Here is an 18,513-nt window from a genome sequence, read left to right on the forward strand (position 1 = left end):
CGCTCCGTCCGCGCGGGCGGACCCTCTCTATGGTCCCTGTCCAGAACATTCCGGGTCGGTGGGCGGAGCCTGAAGGACGGGGCTGGCGCGGGGCCCCTCCCGCGCGTGCGCGCCACCGCCCCCCGCGCAGGCGCAGCGGCGGCGGGCGGGGCGAGGCGCGCGGTTGGGCGGCCGCGGCCGGGCGGGGCCCCGCCCCTCGCCCCCTTTGTCCGCGGTTGGGCGCCATTTTGCGCGGCGGGCGAGTGCGGGCGCTGATTGGGCTTCGGGGCCCCGCGGCGGAGCCAATCAGCGCGGGGCGCGGACCGGGCAGCGCGGCACGGTGAGCGCGAGCGGCCAATATGGAGCCCCCGCGCGCCGGGATTGGCGGGGCCGCGGCCACTCAGGGGCTGAGGGGGGAACCGGGGCCGGGCCGGGCTCGGCCGCGCTGGGGCCGCGGGGGAACCGGGGGCGCGGGGCCGAGCAGCGCTGCGAGCAGCGAGCCGAGCGGGGTCGGGTGGTCCGGGGCTGGGCCGGGGGCGCGGGGCCGAGCGCCGCAGCGGAGCCCGGCCTCCTCCCCCGGCGGAGCCTGGAGCCCGCAGTGCCCCGCCCTCCCCGGGAGCCTCCCCGCTGGCCCGGGGGCCCAGGCTGCCCGTTCCGGTGCCGCCTCCCCAGATGTGCGGGCACGCGGTGCTCCGGCAGCAGGGCCGGCCCTTGGGGCAGCGAGGGGCTCGAGCGCACCGAGGGACCCCCGGGCCGGGGCTTCCCGCACTGAAACAACAGCCCCGGGTCATCGCTGGGCTCCACAAAGAGCCGGGAGCTAAACTTGTGCTCCACATGTGGTGCTCAGACCGCCCCCTCCGCGCCGCTCGTGTGAAATCCCGGCCTGGCGTGGGCGTGCGGCTCCGCGGTGTCCTTGGAGCGCTGGGATCCCACGGGAGCGTCACAGGCTCTGCCCTGGAAACTTCTGCCCGTTCAGGAGCTCTGCTCCGGGCTGTGACACGGTTAAAATGATGCTTTGGAGCTCTCGGACTGTTCGTGGCACTGGTTTGCTCTTGGTGTGGGTTGGTTGTTGAGGAAACGTCCTGGTGTAGCTTCCATGGACTCGTACATATATTTGTATATATTTCTTGGGGCTGGCAGAACCAGGAGTTTAATGATCTTTAACGCGTCCCTTACAACTCAGGATATTTGTTATATATATTATATATATATATGTATAGTCTATATGAATATCTGCTGCTGAAACTCGGACAGTCCCTCTTTACCAGAGCATTCCCCAGTGAGGAGGAGCTGCCCGTGAGCTCACTGGGGGAGGAGCTGCCGTTCTCTGCCACTGATTGATCCCTGATCTTTAATATTAAACTTGGATACTCTGTGTTTAATGAAAGGGATGAGATAATCCCTTGGAGGGTGAGGATCCAGCACTGGTAGAACCTTGTCCAGAACTTCAGGCAGCTGGTGCAGTGTTGGCATTACAGAACTGGTAATGTTTTAATTAAAGATTTTAGTTTAAGGCAGAAATGGAAGTATCCAGTGCAAAATTGAAGTGAAGCAGACAGCAGCATCTTCAGAAAAAATATTTATCTTCTTTTATTCTGGCTGTGAAAAAGTGTCAGTAAATGGGCAAAGGATGGCGCTCAAACGGCAGCAGTAACCACAGCAACTGGTACAGAGAGAGTCTGTGACTTCATCCTGTCAGCATTCCCTGAAAAATTGAGGGACCCTGAGGTTTCGTTGCTTTAGACTTGGAAAATTCAAGTTCCAGGCTGTGCTTTCTTTCACCAATGTGGCAGGAACTTGTTCAGTCGTGACATAAATCAAACACCTCACTGCAGCAGGAATTTTGCCCTTGTTGGGCCAGTGAGGAGAGAAGCCATGGCAGGGAAGAGGTGTTTTATTTCAGCACAGTGGTGTTGAAGTGTGCAGGGAAAGGGCCAAGGAATGAGAGAGAGGCAGCAAGAGGATGGAGGTGCTGGCAAATCTGTTGGTGGTTCCCAAAATACATGAAGGACATATTTGAGTGTATAAATACTTCTTTAAAGAAGAAATTTGTCCCTGTGAGGGTGGGGAAGCCCTGGCACAGGGTGCTCAGAGAAGCTGTGGCTGCCCCTGGATCCCTGGCAGTGTCCAAAGCCAGGTCAGACGGGGCTTGGAGCAGCCTGGGATAGTGGGAGGTGTCACTGGATGAGCTTTAATGTCCCTTCCCACCCAAACCATTCCATGAGAATAGGAGGAGAGGGAAGAAATACGAGGAGAGCATGGTGTGTAGTGGGGGAAGGAGAGAAGGCTTCACAGCTCTGCTGAATTCTTGAAGAGCTGTTTGGTTTCACACTTAAAGGTTGCATTTCCTGAGGTTTTCCAGCAGTGACACTCCCCTGTGTGGGCACCTGGCTGGAGCCCAGGATGTGCAAACTCAGAACTGGTGGAGTCCCTGAAGTGTGGGACAGAACTGAGATGGTTCTGCTGCTCACTGGGGTTGGATGTGGCACCTCTGTTCATTGCTGAGATGGAGCAGCTCTGGGAGAGATCTGTCCTGGGGGCAGCTCCTGCTTTGCTTGGCTTTGCAACTCCCAGGGGAGAACAGGAATTCCTGAATCTTGGGACAGTGATCACCTGAGTTTTGCCTTGTCTTGCCAGGGGCTGAGGCACCATGGAGCAGTACACAGCCAACAGCAGCAGCTCCACGGAGCAGATCGTGGTGCAGGCCGGGCAGATCCAGCAGCAGGTACGGAATGTGGGAATTTGGGAACACTTTGCACCTCTCAGAGGGGCACAGCAGCACTGAGGGGTTTCCTGATCCTTCCTGGGCACCTGTTCACCTGACTTCTGTCACCTGGGCACTGATGTCACCTGCCTGGAAGTCAGGGTAAATGTGGTTTTTTAAAATATACTTATTAGGAAATGAAATTGCAGGTGTGGAAGTGACCAAATTTCAGCGTAGCAGGGAGTTTGTAAACTGCTAGTGACATGGGGAAAGCAAAATATAAAAATATATAAGAATATATGAACACATCTCTGGAAATGGAGGAGACAGAATATTAACAGAAACCATCAATTGTCCACAAGAACAGTTCCCCCCAAATTAAAATAGGTTTTGTTCAAGCCCACAGATGTTTCCTCCAGCTTTCTCAAATGAACGTTTACTGAGATTCTTTGTTTCAGAACTACAGGTGGAGCAAAGCAAACACACAGAACAGGATTAACCAAGTAGCTTGGGGTGAATTCATCCTTCCCACAAAGAAGTTCTTGTTTCAGTGTGTGAAATATCAGGGCTGAGTTTTAAGAGCTGATTGCTTTTTACTGTTAAGCCTTCCGTATGCAGATTTAGGGATGTATTTTCAGCTGCTGCTGGATTTTTGCTGCATCTTCTGTTCTAGTTCAAGGCAAGAAGGGTTTGGTGGTTTGTCATGCAAAGGGCTGAGCCACTTTTCAGGGAGATCTGCTTTGCTTTGGCCTCAGCAGGGACCAGATCCTTCCACTGGGTTTAGCTGAAGTTGACTTTTTCAGCCAGAACAAGATTGCACTTGAGATTAAAACATTTTATATTAAGGATTACCCGAAATACCTGTTTGCAGCACATAACCAAAGATGTATTTGGTTTATTGACAATTTCTAGGTAAAAAGGAGACAAAACCATCCCTTGGCTTTGGTTTTCAGTACAGGCTCTTAAAGCCTGTGTGTGACATGAAACATTTTTCTAAAATAAGTTGTTTTACCAGGCTGTTGCAGCACTTGGGAGGGAGCTGTCCTTCATCTCCCCATGCTAACACAGTTACAGGGAGTATTTTGGGCCTCTTAGCAAAGAGGCTAAAGATAGAAAAGGCTTTTAGCTCTAACTGCTCCTGCAGCCTCTCCAGACTGTCCCTCAGGGTCACTGGTGGGCAGGCAGCGACACAGGAGCGGCAGAGATGAGCTCAGACTGTGCTGCAGGAAGGGCTTTGTCATGACAAACCAGAGGGACCAAAATTTGGAACCCTTCACAGTGACAAACCTGGGCAGTGAGCAGACTAAAACCCTGAAACTGAGCTTTAAATCCTGCAAAATGATCCCTCCTGTTCCCTGCGAGTTGGGATATTGAAGCCTTCCAGTGCCACATGCAGCTCCGGGGAACTCCATCCTTAGGGTTGCTAGAATTGCCATTCCTCGTGTTCTGGAGCAGTGTGGATGAACCCCAACCCCCCCTGTCCCAGCAGTGTGTTGTGTGGTGTCAGAGCTGTGCATTTCCATGTTTCAAGCTCTCCCTGTTCCTGTTCCCCGCAGCAGGGAGGTGTCACAGCTGTCCAGCTGCAGACTGAGGCCCAGGTGGCATCGGCCTCAGGCCAGCAAGTCCAGACCCTCCAGGTAGTGGTGACCTCTCTGATTGTGTTTCTGAGCACTGCATGACCCTCCCCAGCACCACATATCTAATGCTGTGTTTTTCCCAGGGTTTCCAAGAGGAGCAGGGGGATGTGGAGCAGGAATCTGTGCTGGGTGCTGGCTGTAGGGTTTGCCATGGGATTGGAGCTGTTCCTGAGGTCCCAGGTGCATGCCAGGAATTCTGGAAAGGAATTGTGGTTCAATGCGACTTCAAAGTTAAAAACACCAAAATGAGGAAGTAACTGTCAGGGTAAACCCCAAAGATTTCCTGTAATTCCAAGGAAATGAAGTTTCTGAGCTCCTTCCTGAGGAGGGCTCTGCCTTCACTGCATGAGACAGACAGAGGTGCTGGGGGAGCCTGAGCTTGAGCAGTGGAACCTTCTCACGTGTGACTAAAAGGGCACCTGGGGACAATATTGGCCTCTGTGGCACTGAGAGATCCAATTTCTTATTTACCTGTGAACAACACAGGGAAACCCAGGAGCCATGTGAATCCAGACAGCGAATACATCCCAGTTTGGAAGGAATTACTTGTTTCAGTGTGAGGTATTTCCTGTCTTGCAGCCTCCACTTAACTCAGCCAGGCTTTCCAGGAGCCCTTTTTTAGAGCAATTGACAGACCCTGGGCAACTGTAGCAGTTTTGCACTCAGTATTTTGGTTTTGTTTGGTTTGTAATTCCTCAGAGCAGGATGGTTCCAAGGGGCTGGAGTGGCCCTGCCAGGTGCAAAGTTAACACAGCATTTTTTATGTTGAGAGTTCAAATCTCAAACGCTGCCTGACTTGGATTGCTGGGCTCACTGGGGCCTCTGGTTGTTGTTATGTTGTCCCCACCTTTTTTTTTTTTTTTTTTTTTTCTATTTTGGCTTGCTCTAATTCATTAACAAAAATCCTGGAATGTCTTGTTTTCCTTTCTGCTTCTTGGATATTGTGCTGCTGCCTGTGCTTCTCTGTGCTGACCTGAGCATGCTCCTCCCTGTGTGATCCAGCCCAGGGGCTGAGGGCTTTGGATGGGAGATGGACAGGCTGAGGGACAGAGTGGTGACCCAGAAAGTCAAATTCCACGTGTTAACCACAGTTGGTTGCTCCCTGCAGGATTTGGTTCCTCACCCCATGGGGTGTGAAACCCAGGAACGCAGTGACTTTACCACCTTGTGTTGTACTTGTCCCTAAACAAATCAGATTTTGTGCTTCCCTAGTTCATGAGATCATTTTGCATTTAGGCCGTGGAGGCAGAGCATTTTACAAGATGCATTTGGGCAATTTGGGGACTTGGTAGGTGAGGGAGTTCAAACAGAGAGGTTTTCCCTTTGTTTTTCTTTTCATGGGCCTTTTTCCCAGTGACCAGAGAGATGAAGAACTCTTGGGTCCAAGAGTCTGGAGACTCTCAAACCAAAGTTACCACAGAATCCCAGACTGGTTTGGGTGGGAAGGGAGCTTAAACCTCATGCAGTTCCAACCCCAACACCTTTCACTATCCCAGGTTGCTCCAAGCCCTGTGCAGCTTGGCCTTGAACACTTCCAGGGATGGGACAGCCACAGCTTCTCTGGGAAACCTGTGCCAGGGCCTCACCACCCTCACACATAGATTTTAGATTTTAGATTTAGATGTTATAAATCCACTCTATGCCTTTTTGGGCCCAGAAGTGGCTGCTGCTCATCCACTTTCACTTTTCCTCCCTGAACTCCATTTTGTGTTGCTCCAGTTACAGTTTCCCTCAATAATCATGGAGAGTTTCTCTCAGCACATCTCATGCTCTGTGTCAGATAGAAAATGGAAACGCTGTAGGCATGAAACTGGGGAGAGCTGAAGCCACCTCAGAACCTCCCTGTCAGAACAGAGCTCTCTCAGTAGGAACCCCAGTTAAAAATCAGTAATTGTGAGGTGAATAATGAAGTTTTTTATTCCACTTTGCTCGTGGGCTGTGCATGAAGGTAGTTCTTGTGGCTGGAAAATGCGGTTTTCATGCTTTGTAACAGCTCGACTGCAAGAAAAGCAGATCACTTACTAAATCCATAGCACGTCCTGGAACCCAGAGCTGGTTTGAAGCAGCTCAGTGCCTGTTTCTCAGTTCCTCTGCCCCCACAGGAGCACAGGTGAGCACTGGGGCTGCTCTGGCGGGGTTTTCATTGTTGCCTTGTTGTTCCCTCGTTCGCAGGTGCAGGGGCAGCCGCTGATGGTGCAGGTGAGCGGGGGCCAGCTCATCACCTCCACGGGCCAGCCCATCATGGTGCAGGCCGTGCCTGGGGGCCAGGGCCAGACCATCATGCAGGTCCCGGTGTCCGGCACGCAGGGGCTGCAGCAGGTGAGACACCCCGGGGGCACTGCACAGCCTGGGGACACTCTGGGATGCTCCCACTGCCACACAGGCTCTGCTCAGCACCCTAAAACCAGGCTGAGGTGGTGCTTTGTGGCTCTGGCCTGGTGGGAATGAGTGAAAGTCCTTTATGAACTCAGTTTTTATGTTCTGTGGCCTGGTGCAAACTTTTTGGATTAAAACCACTAAAACACAGCTGGGTTGGTTTGGGGGTTTTCATCATGGAATGGTTTGGGTTGGATGAGATCGAAAAGCTCATCCAGTTGGCACCCCCCTGCCACAGGCAGGATACCTTCCCCTAGACCAGGATTTTTGTTGGTTGGGATATTTTATCTGGCCCTTGCAGTGTAGTAGGGGATCTGGTGCCTGTTCAACCTATGGCTCAGAAAGAGGATTTTAAAAAAAATTATTTAAGGAAGTTTCGTGAAAATAATTTGTGCTTGAGCCTGTCTAATATGTGATAGCTGAAGGGGAATTTAAACATTCCTGTTGCACAGAAGGCAATAGTGAAGGAGGTACAGAAGATGGGTTTTTTGGGAAGTAATTATCTGTTTAAAAGACAGTTGGTAAATTTAAGGAGGTGGTCAAAGAGTTCCTCAAAAGCAAAGGGAAGAACTGTAACCATGGCATAATGAAAGTGTCCTGGTGATTTAGGATGGGATTTAGGAACCCAGCACAGTCCAGGAAGGCAAATGATGTCTTGGTGTTTTGAGAGGTTTATTTAAAATTTCCGTTGTTGAAAACCACTGTATTTTTATGAGGTTCTTCTCAGTCTGGTTGTTGGAGGAAAACCCATAACTGTGTTTTTAAACACAAACTCCAAACCATATTCCAGCTCTTCTTTTTTTAATCTAAGAACATTCCACAGTGGTGGAAAGACTCTGCAAAGCTGAGGACAACTTTATATATCCCAGCACTACTTCTGAGTGCTGGATAATTAACACCCCACAGATGTCTTAAATCTTAGTCCTCCTCTTCTTCCACCTGACTATTGGTTCCCAGTGCCATGTGAATAATTGATTTCTCCTGAGTGATTTATTGTGTAAGCAGTGCAGAGCTGCTGGAGCACAGTGACACAGCACGTTGGTCCCTCTGCCCTGCGTGGCTGGGCTGCTGTGTCACAGGGAGCAATCCATTAAAACTCCTCATTTTCAACTGGAAAAAGAGAAGACTCGCTGCTTTCTTTTTCTGTGCAACAGTAAATCACCCTCAGAGATGACTTGGTCATGCTGAGGCCGAGGAGGGAGAAATCAGAGGCATAGTTAATGTTCCTTTCTGACTCTTTCTTCCACAGATTCAGTTGGTCCAGCCAGGTCAGATTCAGATTCAAGGTGGGCAGGCTGTGCAGGTACAGGGGCAGCAGGGCCAGACCCAGCAGATCATTATACAGCAGCCCCAGACTGCAGTTACTGCTGGCCAGACACAGGTAACTGCACCAGCATGAAAGGCTTTTCTGCAGAGGAACAGGAAGAGAAACTTGGCAAATGACTTAAGATGTGGTTAAGTAAAAAAAAAAAAAAAAGGCCAAAAAAAAAAAAAAAAGAGGAATTATTAATATTGAGGAGAACTTGAGAATGAGTGTCATGTTTTTGTAGTGTTTCATACATGACTCTGGGGCAGAATAATTAGATTGCATGTTTTTCTCCATCGTGTTTCTGTATTTTATTGGTTCGTGGTTGTTTTTGTCTCTTTGTTGAATTTTGAAAACATGAAGCATTGCTAATTCCATACTTGGGCCATCGTGTGCAGTAGTCCAGTCACACCTGGGGTTTCTGCTGATGCTTTTGGTTAGGGCCAAAATTAAATTTCTGAGCAGAATAGTTCCTCCTTTCACATCTTCATAGTGAGACAGGAAACCTAGAATTTGTTTTTTTCGTTATTGAACTGTTAGAAAAAGCATCTTACATGTGCTTCAGGTGTTTGATCTCCAGTTATTTGGTCTGTGCTCCAGCCTATTTCTTACTGCTGCTAATGAGGCAACAGAAATAGACACCTGGAACACCTCAAGCACCATGTGTTCATTCAGGAATTGTAAACACTGGAAAAAAGAAGCAATTTGTAACGTTCTTGTGCTCTTTGTTTTGTTCAGACCCAGCAGCAGATAGCAGTGCAAGGCCAGCAGGTTGCCCAGGCTGCTGAGGGCCAGACCATCGTGTACCAGCCCGTGAATGCTGATGGCACCATCCTGCAGCAAGGTAGGAGGGCTGGGAGGAGCCAGGATACCTCTTTGAGAAGGCTTTTGATTTATTTAGGTGTTTGTGTTCTGCAGCAATTCACTCTGGGGTTCTTCCCCCAGAAACAGAAAGTCTCCTTGTCTCTGGCAAGGGCTGGTAGAATAGAAACCCTTATTTTTGCTTTTCCACCTCAGGAGTGCATGGTTACTCACAGTGAGGTTACAAATGCAAAAACCAGGAGTTCTGATGGAATTTAATCCCTCACTTGAACGCTTTTCCTCCCTCTGTGCATGTTCTGGAAGGATGAATGAGTAAAACACAGAAGTGGGACTAATGCCGTTCCCTTCTTTTTGTGTGCGTGTTTTTGTTTCGTTTGGTTTTTTTTTTCGTTCTTTTCTTTTTTTTCTTTTTTTTTTTCCTTTTGTGTTCTCCTTCCTTAAAGTTACAGTCCCTGTTACAGGCATGATCACCATTCCAGCAGCCAGCCTGGCTGGAGCCCAGATTGTCCAAACTGGAGCCAACACCAACACCACCAGCAGTGGCCAGGGGACGGTCACGGTGACACTGCCGGTGGCTGGGAACGTGGTCAATTCAGGGGGAATGGTCATGGTAGGTGTGAAATTCCCACTGCTGCCTTTGGAGGCTGAGCTTTAGGGTGTCTGTACTCAAATCTAGCAGGGTTTTCACAAGGGTAGGGATAGGACAGTGGGGAGTGGCTTTAAGTTGATGGAAGGCAGGGTTAGGTGGGATATTGGGAAGGAATTTCTCCTTGGAGGATGGGGAGGGGCTGGCACAGAGTGCCCAGAGAAGCTGTGGCTGCCCCTGGATCCCTGGAAGTGTCCAAGGCCAGGTTGGAGCACCTGGGATGGTGGAAAGTGTCTCTGCCCATGGCAGAAGGTTGGAACTGGGTGATCCTTAAGATCCTTCCAACCCAAACCATCCTGTGATTCCCTGATTCTCTGATAAACTCTTGTCTGAGATTCAGGTCACCTTAATATGCTCAGTCTTTTCTGTAAGTTCCATTAGTTTAAAGTTTAAAAATTACAAATTTTCAGCTTCAAAGACCTGGATCCTGCTGTGATCTGTGTGTTCTGTACTTCCTCTCTCCCACAGCAGCTCAGAAATCTAAAAACCGAAATTCAAACTGAGCTGTGAACTGATGAGCAAAGGTTTAAATAGATTGAGTCACTACTGGTTTTCTTGAGGATCCCTTAGGATTTGTTTCCATCACTTACAGAGGTTTTTCTTGCCAATTCCTATTTCTTTGTAGTGTGAGGACTGGAATGTTGTTGGTCCCCACTAGATGTCAGCAGCTCTGTGATGTTGGCTTAGAAATGCTCTGAAACGAAAGAATTGAAGTAAGAGATAACCCAAAAAAAAGGGAAGCACTAGCCATGTCCTGTTTGTTTAATTGTCTAAGAAGCAGCAACACAGTCATGGAATTGTATTGAAATTTTACCTTTATCAGAAAAACCCAGCAGGACTGACAAGGAATTGATTTGTTTAAATTGGCTCTGCAGTTTGAGAACAGCTTTATTGCTCCTCTTCATTTAAGTGGTTGCATTACCTGAGCAAAACCCACTTTCCATTTTAATATTTAGGTTTTTAATGGCATTTTTGTGTTCAGTTTGTGTGCTGAGCTGCAGGGACTAAACCCACCTTCTCTGAACTAAACCTTCCTTCTCCATACAGATGGTGCCTGGAGCTGGCTCAGTCCCAGCCATCCAGAGGATCCCTTTGCCTGGAGCAGAGATGCTGGAAGAGGAGCCCCTCTATGTCAATGCCAAGCAGTACCACCGCATCCTGAAGAGGAGGCAGGCACGGGCAAAGCTGGAAGCAGAGGGAAAAATCCCCAAAGAGAGAAGGGTGAGAATAAAACTCAGGTCTAACACAGGGTTGCTCTGTGAGAAAGGCACAGAATCCCACCTGGGCTGGAAAATGAGGATTAGAATCAGGGTGTTCCTCAGTTTTATGATGCTTTTGTTGTTCATGAGCTACATCAGAGTAAATTTTTAAAGTCCCTTGGGGACAGTTCTTCTTCCTTTGGGTGTTTTTGGGAGTGTCTGGAGCTGTGTGTGAGCCTGCATTGACTGTCAGCACGACAGGTGTCTGTGGGGCAGGGAGGGATGGATGGGGACTGGGAATTGCCCCAGGGAAGCAGTGACTGGAGGGAGTGGGGCAGGGAGAGATGGATGGGGACTGGGAATTGCCCCAGGGAAGCAGTGACTGGAGGGAGTGGGGCAGGGGGATGGATGGGACTGGGAATTGCCCCTGGGAAGCAGTGACTGGAGGGAGTGGGGCAGGGGGATGGATGGGACTGGGAATTGCCCCTGGGAAGCAGTGACTGGAGGGAGTGGGGCAGGGAGAGATGGATGGGGACTGGGAATTGCCCCAGGGAAGCAGTGACTGGAGGGAGTGGGGCAGGGGGATGGATGGGACTGGGAATTGCCCCAGGGAAGCAGTGACTGGAGGGAGTGGGGCAGGGGGATGGATGGGGACTGGGAATTGCCCCAGGGAAGCAGTGACTGGAGGGAGTGGGGCAGGGGGATGGATGGGACTGGGAATTGCCCCAGGGAAGCAGTGACTGGAGGGAGTGGGGCAGGGAGAGATGGATGGGGACTGGGAATTGCCCCAGGGAAGCAGTGACTGGAGGGAGTGGGGCAGGGGGATGGATGGGACTGGGAATTGCCCCAGGGAAGCAGTGACTGGAGGGAGTGGCTGCTCCCTCACCTGCTCCTTCCCTCGCTGCAGAAATACCTGCACGAGTCCCGGCACCGGCACGCCATGGCCAGGAAACGGGGAGAGGGGGGCCGCTTCTTCTCCCCCAAGGAAAAGGACAGCCCTCACATGCAGGTGAGTGGGGTTTGGGGTCAATTTCAGCCCTTCAGGACACACATCAGAGGTGTCTGTGCTGCTTTGGTTGGGTTTTTGGGCTTGGCTGCTGACCCTTGGTCCTCCCTGCCTTTAAATTTATTCCAAGTGTTGGAAAAAAAACCCCTCCTGTTGCTGCTTGTGGAGAGCAAGGGATGTTTGCCCTGAGGAATTAAATGACAATAATGTGGAGAGAAGTGTGTTCACTTTGTGGTTCCTAGGATAAATGCACACAAACATTCTTTGTTAAAACAACCTTTCTGGTTGGGTTGTGGTGTGTTCTTTCAGGACATGAATGAAAGGTAGAGACACCTTATCTTTACATCTGATGGGAATTAAAAGATGGGAATATCTGATTCTTAGCTGCATATTGATTTGCATAAAAAGTGCAAGGCATTTTTCAAAGGAAGAGACACAATGGAGTAGAATGAACGGGTTCTGTTGTTGCTCAGTGCTTTAGAGCAGTTCTGTGCCTTCAGGGAGTATTTCTTAACTTTGAGCTAAAGTCATTCCTAAGTGTCAGACCAGTCCTAGGTCTTCCTAAATACCTGAAACAACACATTCCTGGGAAGTATTAGGATTTTTGTGTCTCAGTCTCTTACACTGGCCTGTAAAACCCAGAAAAATAGGACATTTTTGGAGATCAAGGGAAGGGCAGGAGTGTCTCCTCCCTCCATTGTTGTGTGTGGTTCTCTCTGCTTCATGGAAAAATGTGGAATTTCCAACATTTTGTGTCTGCAGGATCCAACTCAAACCAACGAAGAAGCGATGACACAGATGATCAGGGTCTCCTAACCCCTGCTTCCAGGGAAAAACCCCTGAAGGGAATTCCCGTCCCTCCTGCCAGCCTGTCCTGCCTGCCCAGAGTGTCCAGTGAATCCTGGAGTGGGACAATCTCCATGTCACAGCCTGTCCTTTTCCACAGAGCAAGCACCACGTGTTGAGGAGGTGCTTGAGGTTTCAATTCTACAAACAGAACCTTCCAGACTCCTTGGTGCCCTCTCCTGATCCAGCACAGGGAATTCGGAGTCTGAACACTCATCCCTTTGGTTTTCCTTCATTTTCTCGCCTCAATCCCTGTGGCTGGTGCAGCACAGCCCTGTCCAGGGACAGATTCCAGCTGCTCCAACCAGCACTGAGTGGCTGCACCACAGGCCTGTGTTTGGCCAGCAGAGATTTGTTATTCCATCCACTCTTCACCCCTCTGGACTTCATTTTCCCTGAGCTGGGCCCTGCTGTTGCACTTCCAGCCCTGGCAGAAACTCAAGGGGATTCTTTTCAATTCCACCTTGTAAATGTGTAAAGAAGCTCTTCTCTGGGAAAGGTTCAGCCATCCAATCAATGCTAGAAATAGTCAAGATTATTGCAGGACTTGATGTTTTGTGTCTCTGTTGCCAGTGGGGTGGGACAGGGTGATGTGGGGGGGATTGGATCAGTAAATCAGTTTCTGGGTGGTTTTGTATGTTCATTGCCAGTACTTGTTGCTTTGGAAGAAAGATGGATGTGAGTATAAAAAGGATTGAAACTTTTAAGTGAATCTCTTCCAAAGGATTTTTTTTTTGTTTGTTTTGTTTTTAAATCTTCTTTCTCACCTGCCAGTGAAGTCCATGGTTCCTCCAGGAGATGTGGAATCCTCAGTCCCAGAGTGGGACTTGACCATTGTTGGGATGATGTTTTTGATGCCTAAATCAGTCCTACAGTTCAGAGTGATGGATGACTCAGGACAGCAGCAGCTGGGGCAGCTCAGCCTGAGGTACCTGAAGGACTCTTTAACAAATGAAGGCAGATACCAATGAACCTTTCATGTTTTTTATAAATTATCCTCTTAAAAACAAAACAAAAGTGGCACTTAGTGAACGAGCAGTACTTACATAATAAAAAAAAAGGATTTTTCCATGACCTAGAGCTGGCTTTGGGCTGAGCATCTCCACAGAACAGATCTTTAATTTAGATTCTAAGCCTGCCCTATTCTTATGATTTGAATTTTGGTGATGGGAGCAGTAGTTAAAAGCATTTAACAGGTGATTTCTCACCATTCCATTCCTGTTCCCCTCTCCCACCTTAATGAGTTACCCAGCTGCTCTCTGGTTCATCTGCCTGTTGGAAGTCCCAGATTTTCCAATTTTTGTGTTCTGTAGTTCAAACTGGATCACAGCAGTGAAGTTTGGAGTTGGGAATGTTGCCAGGTGAATGTGAACCTGGCCAGGTGAAGCTGCAGAGGGAGGAGTTTTTGAGGAAAGCAGCCAGGGATGGGTGAGACTGGGTTAAATTCAGTGAATGCCGATTTCAAGTGCAGCCTGAAAATTACATTTCCTCCCTCCCGTGTTTTCCCATTTACTGGAAGCTCCTGACTAAAGACAAGGTGAAGGACAAATCAGCAAGTTGTGGAAGACTGGGAGGATACAAAAGAACAGAGCCTGGAAAATTCTGTTTCCTTTGGATGCAAGAAAAATACTAAACCTGAGAGTGTGAGAAGGAGAAGAGGGAGGAGAAATGTTGGATCCTTGTGAGCAGGCAATCCTGGAGGAAGAGGGAGCTTGTCCCAGGTGTTGTAAGGATGACCTGTGGAGGCAGTGAAAGGACAAGGAGGAACTGCAGAGGGGGTTTGGAATTGGCAGCTGGATCTCTAAGTGCAGCTCAGCTCCTGCTTGGGAGTTGCTGGTTCTGTGTCCGAGCCCTCCCCACAGCTGGAGCTGGGAAGGAAACTCGGCCGTGGGGACACCTGCAGCTGCAGGAGGAGCTGGCCCACTTCCTGGCAGGCAAAGAAATCTTCCTTCTTTCAATTTTTGTCCTGAGTTAAACCAGTAATCTGACACTCTGCTCACAACTCTTAATTAGGGTTTATTTCTAATGATTTCAAGGGTATTTTTAACATCGATGGCATCATCAGGGCCTCTGGTTGCTTCTGCCTTAAATCCTTGCCCACTTCCAGGCCGGTGCTGATTTTCCTCAGTTGGCACCTGAGACCCTCACGCAGCATTTCCTGGGATCTCCCCCATTTTGGGAACGTGCAGCTCTCCTTAAGGAATTTTAGTTGGATTTGCAGCATTACTGTAAATATTTTTTTGGAGCACCTGTACATTTTGTTGGTGGAATATTTGTGTGCTGGAGTAAGAGCCTCTCCATGCTGGTTTTTTGCTCTTTAGTTGATGGTAAATCTCTGTCCTGAGGGACCCCCTCTGACAGCTGGAAGTTTGGGAAGCAAGATTATTCCTCTGACATAGATTTTGTTTTGTTTTTTCTTTAATGAGTAATTACTTTTCTTAAAGAACTTGTAAACTTTTTCTAGCCAGCTAGAACTTGTTGCCCAATATCCCTTCATATTCAGGTTCTCTGATCCGCTGTTGTAGGTTGTGTGTGAAGAAATACAGATTTGTGTTCTACAAAGTCTTATTGTTAATACTTTAAATAGTGATGTGAAAGCCCGAGTGCTCCTGTCATGTTTTTATTTGTTTTGTGTTCTGTGTATCACTGCTGAAAGTTGTGTTTAATTTGGTGAGGTTGGAGCCAGCAGTTAACACCATGGTACCAAAAATGTCTGCTTGCTTTTTCAGGGAAATCTGTTAAATTGGAGACATGCCCAGTCCAAACATCCCTATAGGAATTAAATGAGAATTCTTTGTAGATTGGCTACACTTGAGCAAAAACTCCACTTTGGGAGTGAGTAAAAGAGCGGGTGAGGATGAAAGAAGAGGCTTGGGGAGAAATGTGTTTGATTGACCCAGAGCAGTGAAGCATCAAACCCATCAAAACCCAGATTTGTAGGAGTGTAAAGAACAGGATTTGGGAAAAAATGATCCTCAAGTGATGCTAAGTGGCTTGAAGGCCCTACATGTTAAAAAGAGGGGGAAAATAAACTTTTGTGAATGGGTGTGGGAGGGTCCTGAGCTTAACATAATGTCAGGCAAAGTTTGTACATAGTTCAAAGTTTTTAATTTTTTTTTATATGATGCATTTTTTCAAGTGTATTTTGGTCTTTAATAGATGCAATTGTAAGTACTGTGTACACTCTCCAGCTAATAAAATTTATAAACTGAGCAGCTTTTACTCTGTGTTGGGATCTTGTGATGGGGTGTCGGGAGGGCAAAGGGGGGCTTTGGGGTGGCTGGATAGCCCTGACCCGGGGATGGCCGGACAGCCCCTGCTCCCTGCCCCAGGGATGGCCGGACAGCCCCAGCCCTGCCCTGCCCCAGGGATGGCCGGGCAGCCCAGCCCTGCCCTGCCCCAGGGATGGCCGGGCAGCCCCTGCTCCCTGCCCCAGGGATGGCCAGACAGTCCTGCCCTGCCCTGCCCCAGGGATGGCCGGACAGCCCCTGCTCCCTGCCCCAGGGATGGCCGGACAGCCCAGCCCTGCCCTGCCCCAGGGATGGCCGGGCAGCCCCTGCTCCCTGCCCCAGGGATGGCCGGACAGCCCCTGCTCCCCGCCCCAGGGATGGCCGGACAGCCCCAGCCCTGCCCTGCCCCAGGGATGGCCGGACAGCCCCAGCCCTGCCCCAGGGATGGCCGGACAGCCCCAGCCCTGACCCTCTGTCCTGACCTGGTGTAGCCGTGCACTCCCTGCCCTCAACCAGCATGACCGGACAGCCCTGTCCTGACCTGGTGTGGCCAAACAAAACCCCTGCACCCCCATAGCCCAAAAGAGGCCAAACAGCACCTGCCCTCACCCCCTGCCCTCACCCAGCATGGCTGGACAGCCCCTGCCCTGTTCCAAGGTGGCCGGAGAGCTCCTGCCCTCCCCCTGGGCCCTGTGGGGCCAGCACGGCCATCTTGGCCCCCATCTCCCCTCAGCCCCATCCTGCCATATTGCTGCCTGTGGGTGCTGCTCCTGCAGCCCCAGGCCTGGGCTGTGGGTGCTGAGGGGACTGAGGGACACCGGGGTGTTCCCCCAGAGGTGCTCCTGGTGCGAGGGCTCTCTGGGAGCGGGACCCTCCATCCCGGCCTGCGGTTCTGTCTTAGGGATGAGGCGGCGCCTCAAGATGGCGGCATGTGGGGAAAGGAGAGGGCTCTGCCTCAGGCCTGAGCAGGGCCCTCCAAGAGCTGGGGGAGGAAGAAAGAAAGACAAAAAGAAAGAAAGACAGAAAGATAGGAAGGAAGGAAGGAAGGCTGGCTTTGAGCTGGCCATTATTGCTTCGTGTGGCCCTCAAGTGTGGGGAAAACACGTGCTGGGTGCAGGCTGTGTTGGAAGAGGCTGTGCCACCATTCCTGCCTGGAAGGGGCAGGGAAATGTGAAATGTGCCGGGCAGTGGCTCCATGTCCTGGCAGGGTTGTGGGCACAGTACTCAGGTGCCTTGGATGTAGCGGTTTGGTCCAAAATACTCATTACTGTTTATCTGCTGTGAGATAAGAATTAGGCGAAATGCAAAGCAGGCACCAAACTTGAAAGAATATAAAGTTTATTAACAGACCTAAAAGAGGGAAGGAAAAAAATTATACCACCTTCAGAACTCTCCTCCTCCCCCCACCTTCCTCCCTTCTCCCACTGACAATGTGAAAAAACAACCCTTAAGATGTTCAGTCTGTTTACCACTTCCATAATAACCTTGTTCAGTCCATTTAGAAAGAGAAGTCTCTTCTTGCTCATGCTATGAAAACATTATCACAACGAGACAGCCGCCCACTTCCAAATATTGTTCAGTCCATTTAGGAAGAGGAGTCTCTCTGCCTGCGTGTGAGTCCTTTCCCCCGACTTGCAGCTTTTCCCGCAACTGCTTTCGAGGGTCCACTCTTGAAGTTTCTTGGGGTACAATTTTAAGGTTGAGCTGTTCAGAAACAAAAACAGAGGCCCTTCTCCTTCCCTGGGAGCAAAGGGTCTTCATCATCTTCATCGTTAAGACTATATCTCTGGAAGCATCTCTAGGTACTGAGGTTTTCTCCTTTCCCGTTTGGAGCAAAAGTCCTCATCTGGTTCATCTCTAGGGACTGAGGTTTTCTCCTTTCCCGTTTAGAGCAAAAGTCCTCATCTGGTCCATCTCTCCCTGTCCAAACTTCTCATGAAATTACAGCTGCATCAGCATCTGCCTATCTCGGCGCAGGTGCTTTTGCTTACGAGTTGAACACTCCACCCCCCATATCTTCCTGAAATTACAATGGGATACTCTGATATATCATAGCTTCACAACAGAATTTCAGCTTTAAGCATCTCCTCTCTCTCTTCCCTCAGGTTTTCAGATCTTCACAGCAGTAAAAGGGTTAATCTCACCTCGGCCTTGCAGCTTTGCAGCTGGAATGTTGAATTTTTCTCATCACAGTGGAGAGGGGGGAGAGCCGAGCCGCTCCGGCTGCCCACGGCAAGGCAGTGGGGGGGGGTTCCATGGCTGGAACAGGTCCATCGGCTCCAGGATGGCCATGGCCTGGCCCAGCCTGGCCCAAGCAGGGCCTGGCCGGGCCCGCTGGCCCCCACACAGGCCCTGCAGCCACCTGTGCCAGCGCCGGAAACAAGAGAGAGCTTGGAGGGGGAGTTTGTCTATTCTTAAATGTGGATCACAGAGGTGTTCACAACTTTAAGTGGCTTAGAGATTTGTCCATATTCAAACTGGCCAGCTGATAGGTTCTATCAGTTCCCAGAGGAAACTGTAAGCACCCCTTAGCAAGGACGTCCCTTCCGGGACTATGCTTGCTAACCTATGACATTGGAGATGCTCCATTCCTTGCTGCAGGATTCTGTGCATTCTGTAATTATCCCTAAAGTCGCCTGGAAGCTGCGCCGGAGCCTGGGGAGTGTCCATGGAAGCAGCAATGGGATCTGTACCTGTCCCACTCCATCCTCACGTGCCCCACTGCCCTCCTCTCCAAGATTTAATTCTCTTATATTCCAGGA

General features: G+C 50.0%; 1 protein-coding gene across 11 annotated transcripts; it reads left to right on the plus strand.

Moving 5' to 3' along the window:
* The first annotated feature begins 203 nt into the window (after positions 1-203).
* NFYA (nuclear transcription factor Y subunit alpha) lies at positions 204-15,705 on the plus strand. Of its 11 annotated transcripts, none has more exons than XM_082296212.1 (10): positions 204-319; positions 2,617-2,704; positions 4,240-4,323; positions 6,493-6,639; positions 7,946-8,077; positions 8,741-8,846; positions 9,268-9,434; positions 10,518-10,691; positions 11,577-11,678; positions 12,438-15,705. In XM_082296212.1, exons 2-10 carry the CDS (start codon positions 2,630-2,632, stop codon positions 12,489-12,491), a joined length of 1,041 nt encoding a protein of 346 aa, XP_082152338.1. In that variant the 5' UTR covers positions 204-319; positions 2,617-2,629; the 3' UTR covers positions 12,492-15,705. The 11 variants fall into 11 exon arrangements, with proteins under 11 accessions (XP_082152338.1, XP_082152346.1, XP_082152342.1 ...); XM_082296220.1 differs by having other exon boundaries at positions 9,286-9,434; XM_082296216.1 differs by having other exon boundaries at positions 4,240-4,320.
* The last annotated feature ends 2,808 nt before the right edge of the window (positions 15,706-18,513 follow it).

This window comes from Coloeus monedula, assembly GCF_965178545.1.
Source record: "Coloeus monedula genome assembly, chromosome: 23".
In the NCBI taxonomy this organism is placed as follows: Eukaryota; Metazoa; Chordata; class Aves; order Passeriformes; family Corvidae; genus Coloeus; species Coloeus monedula.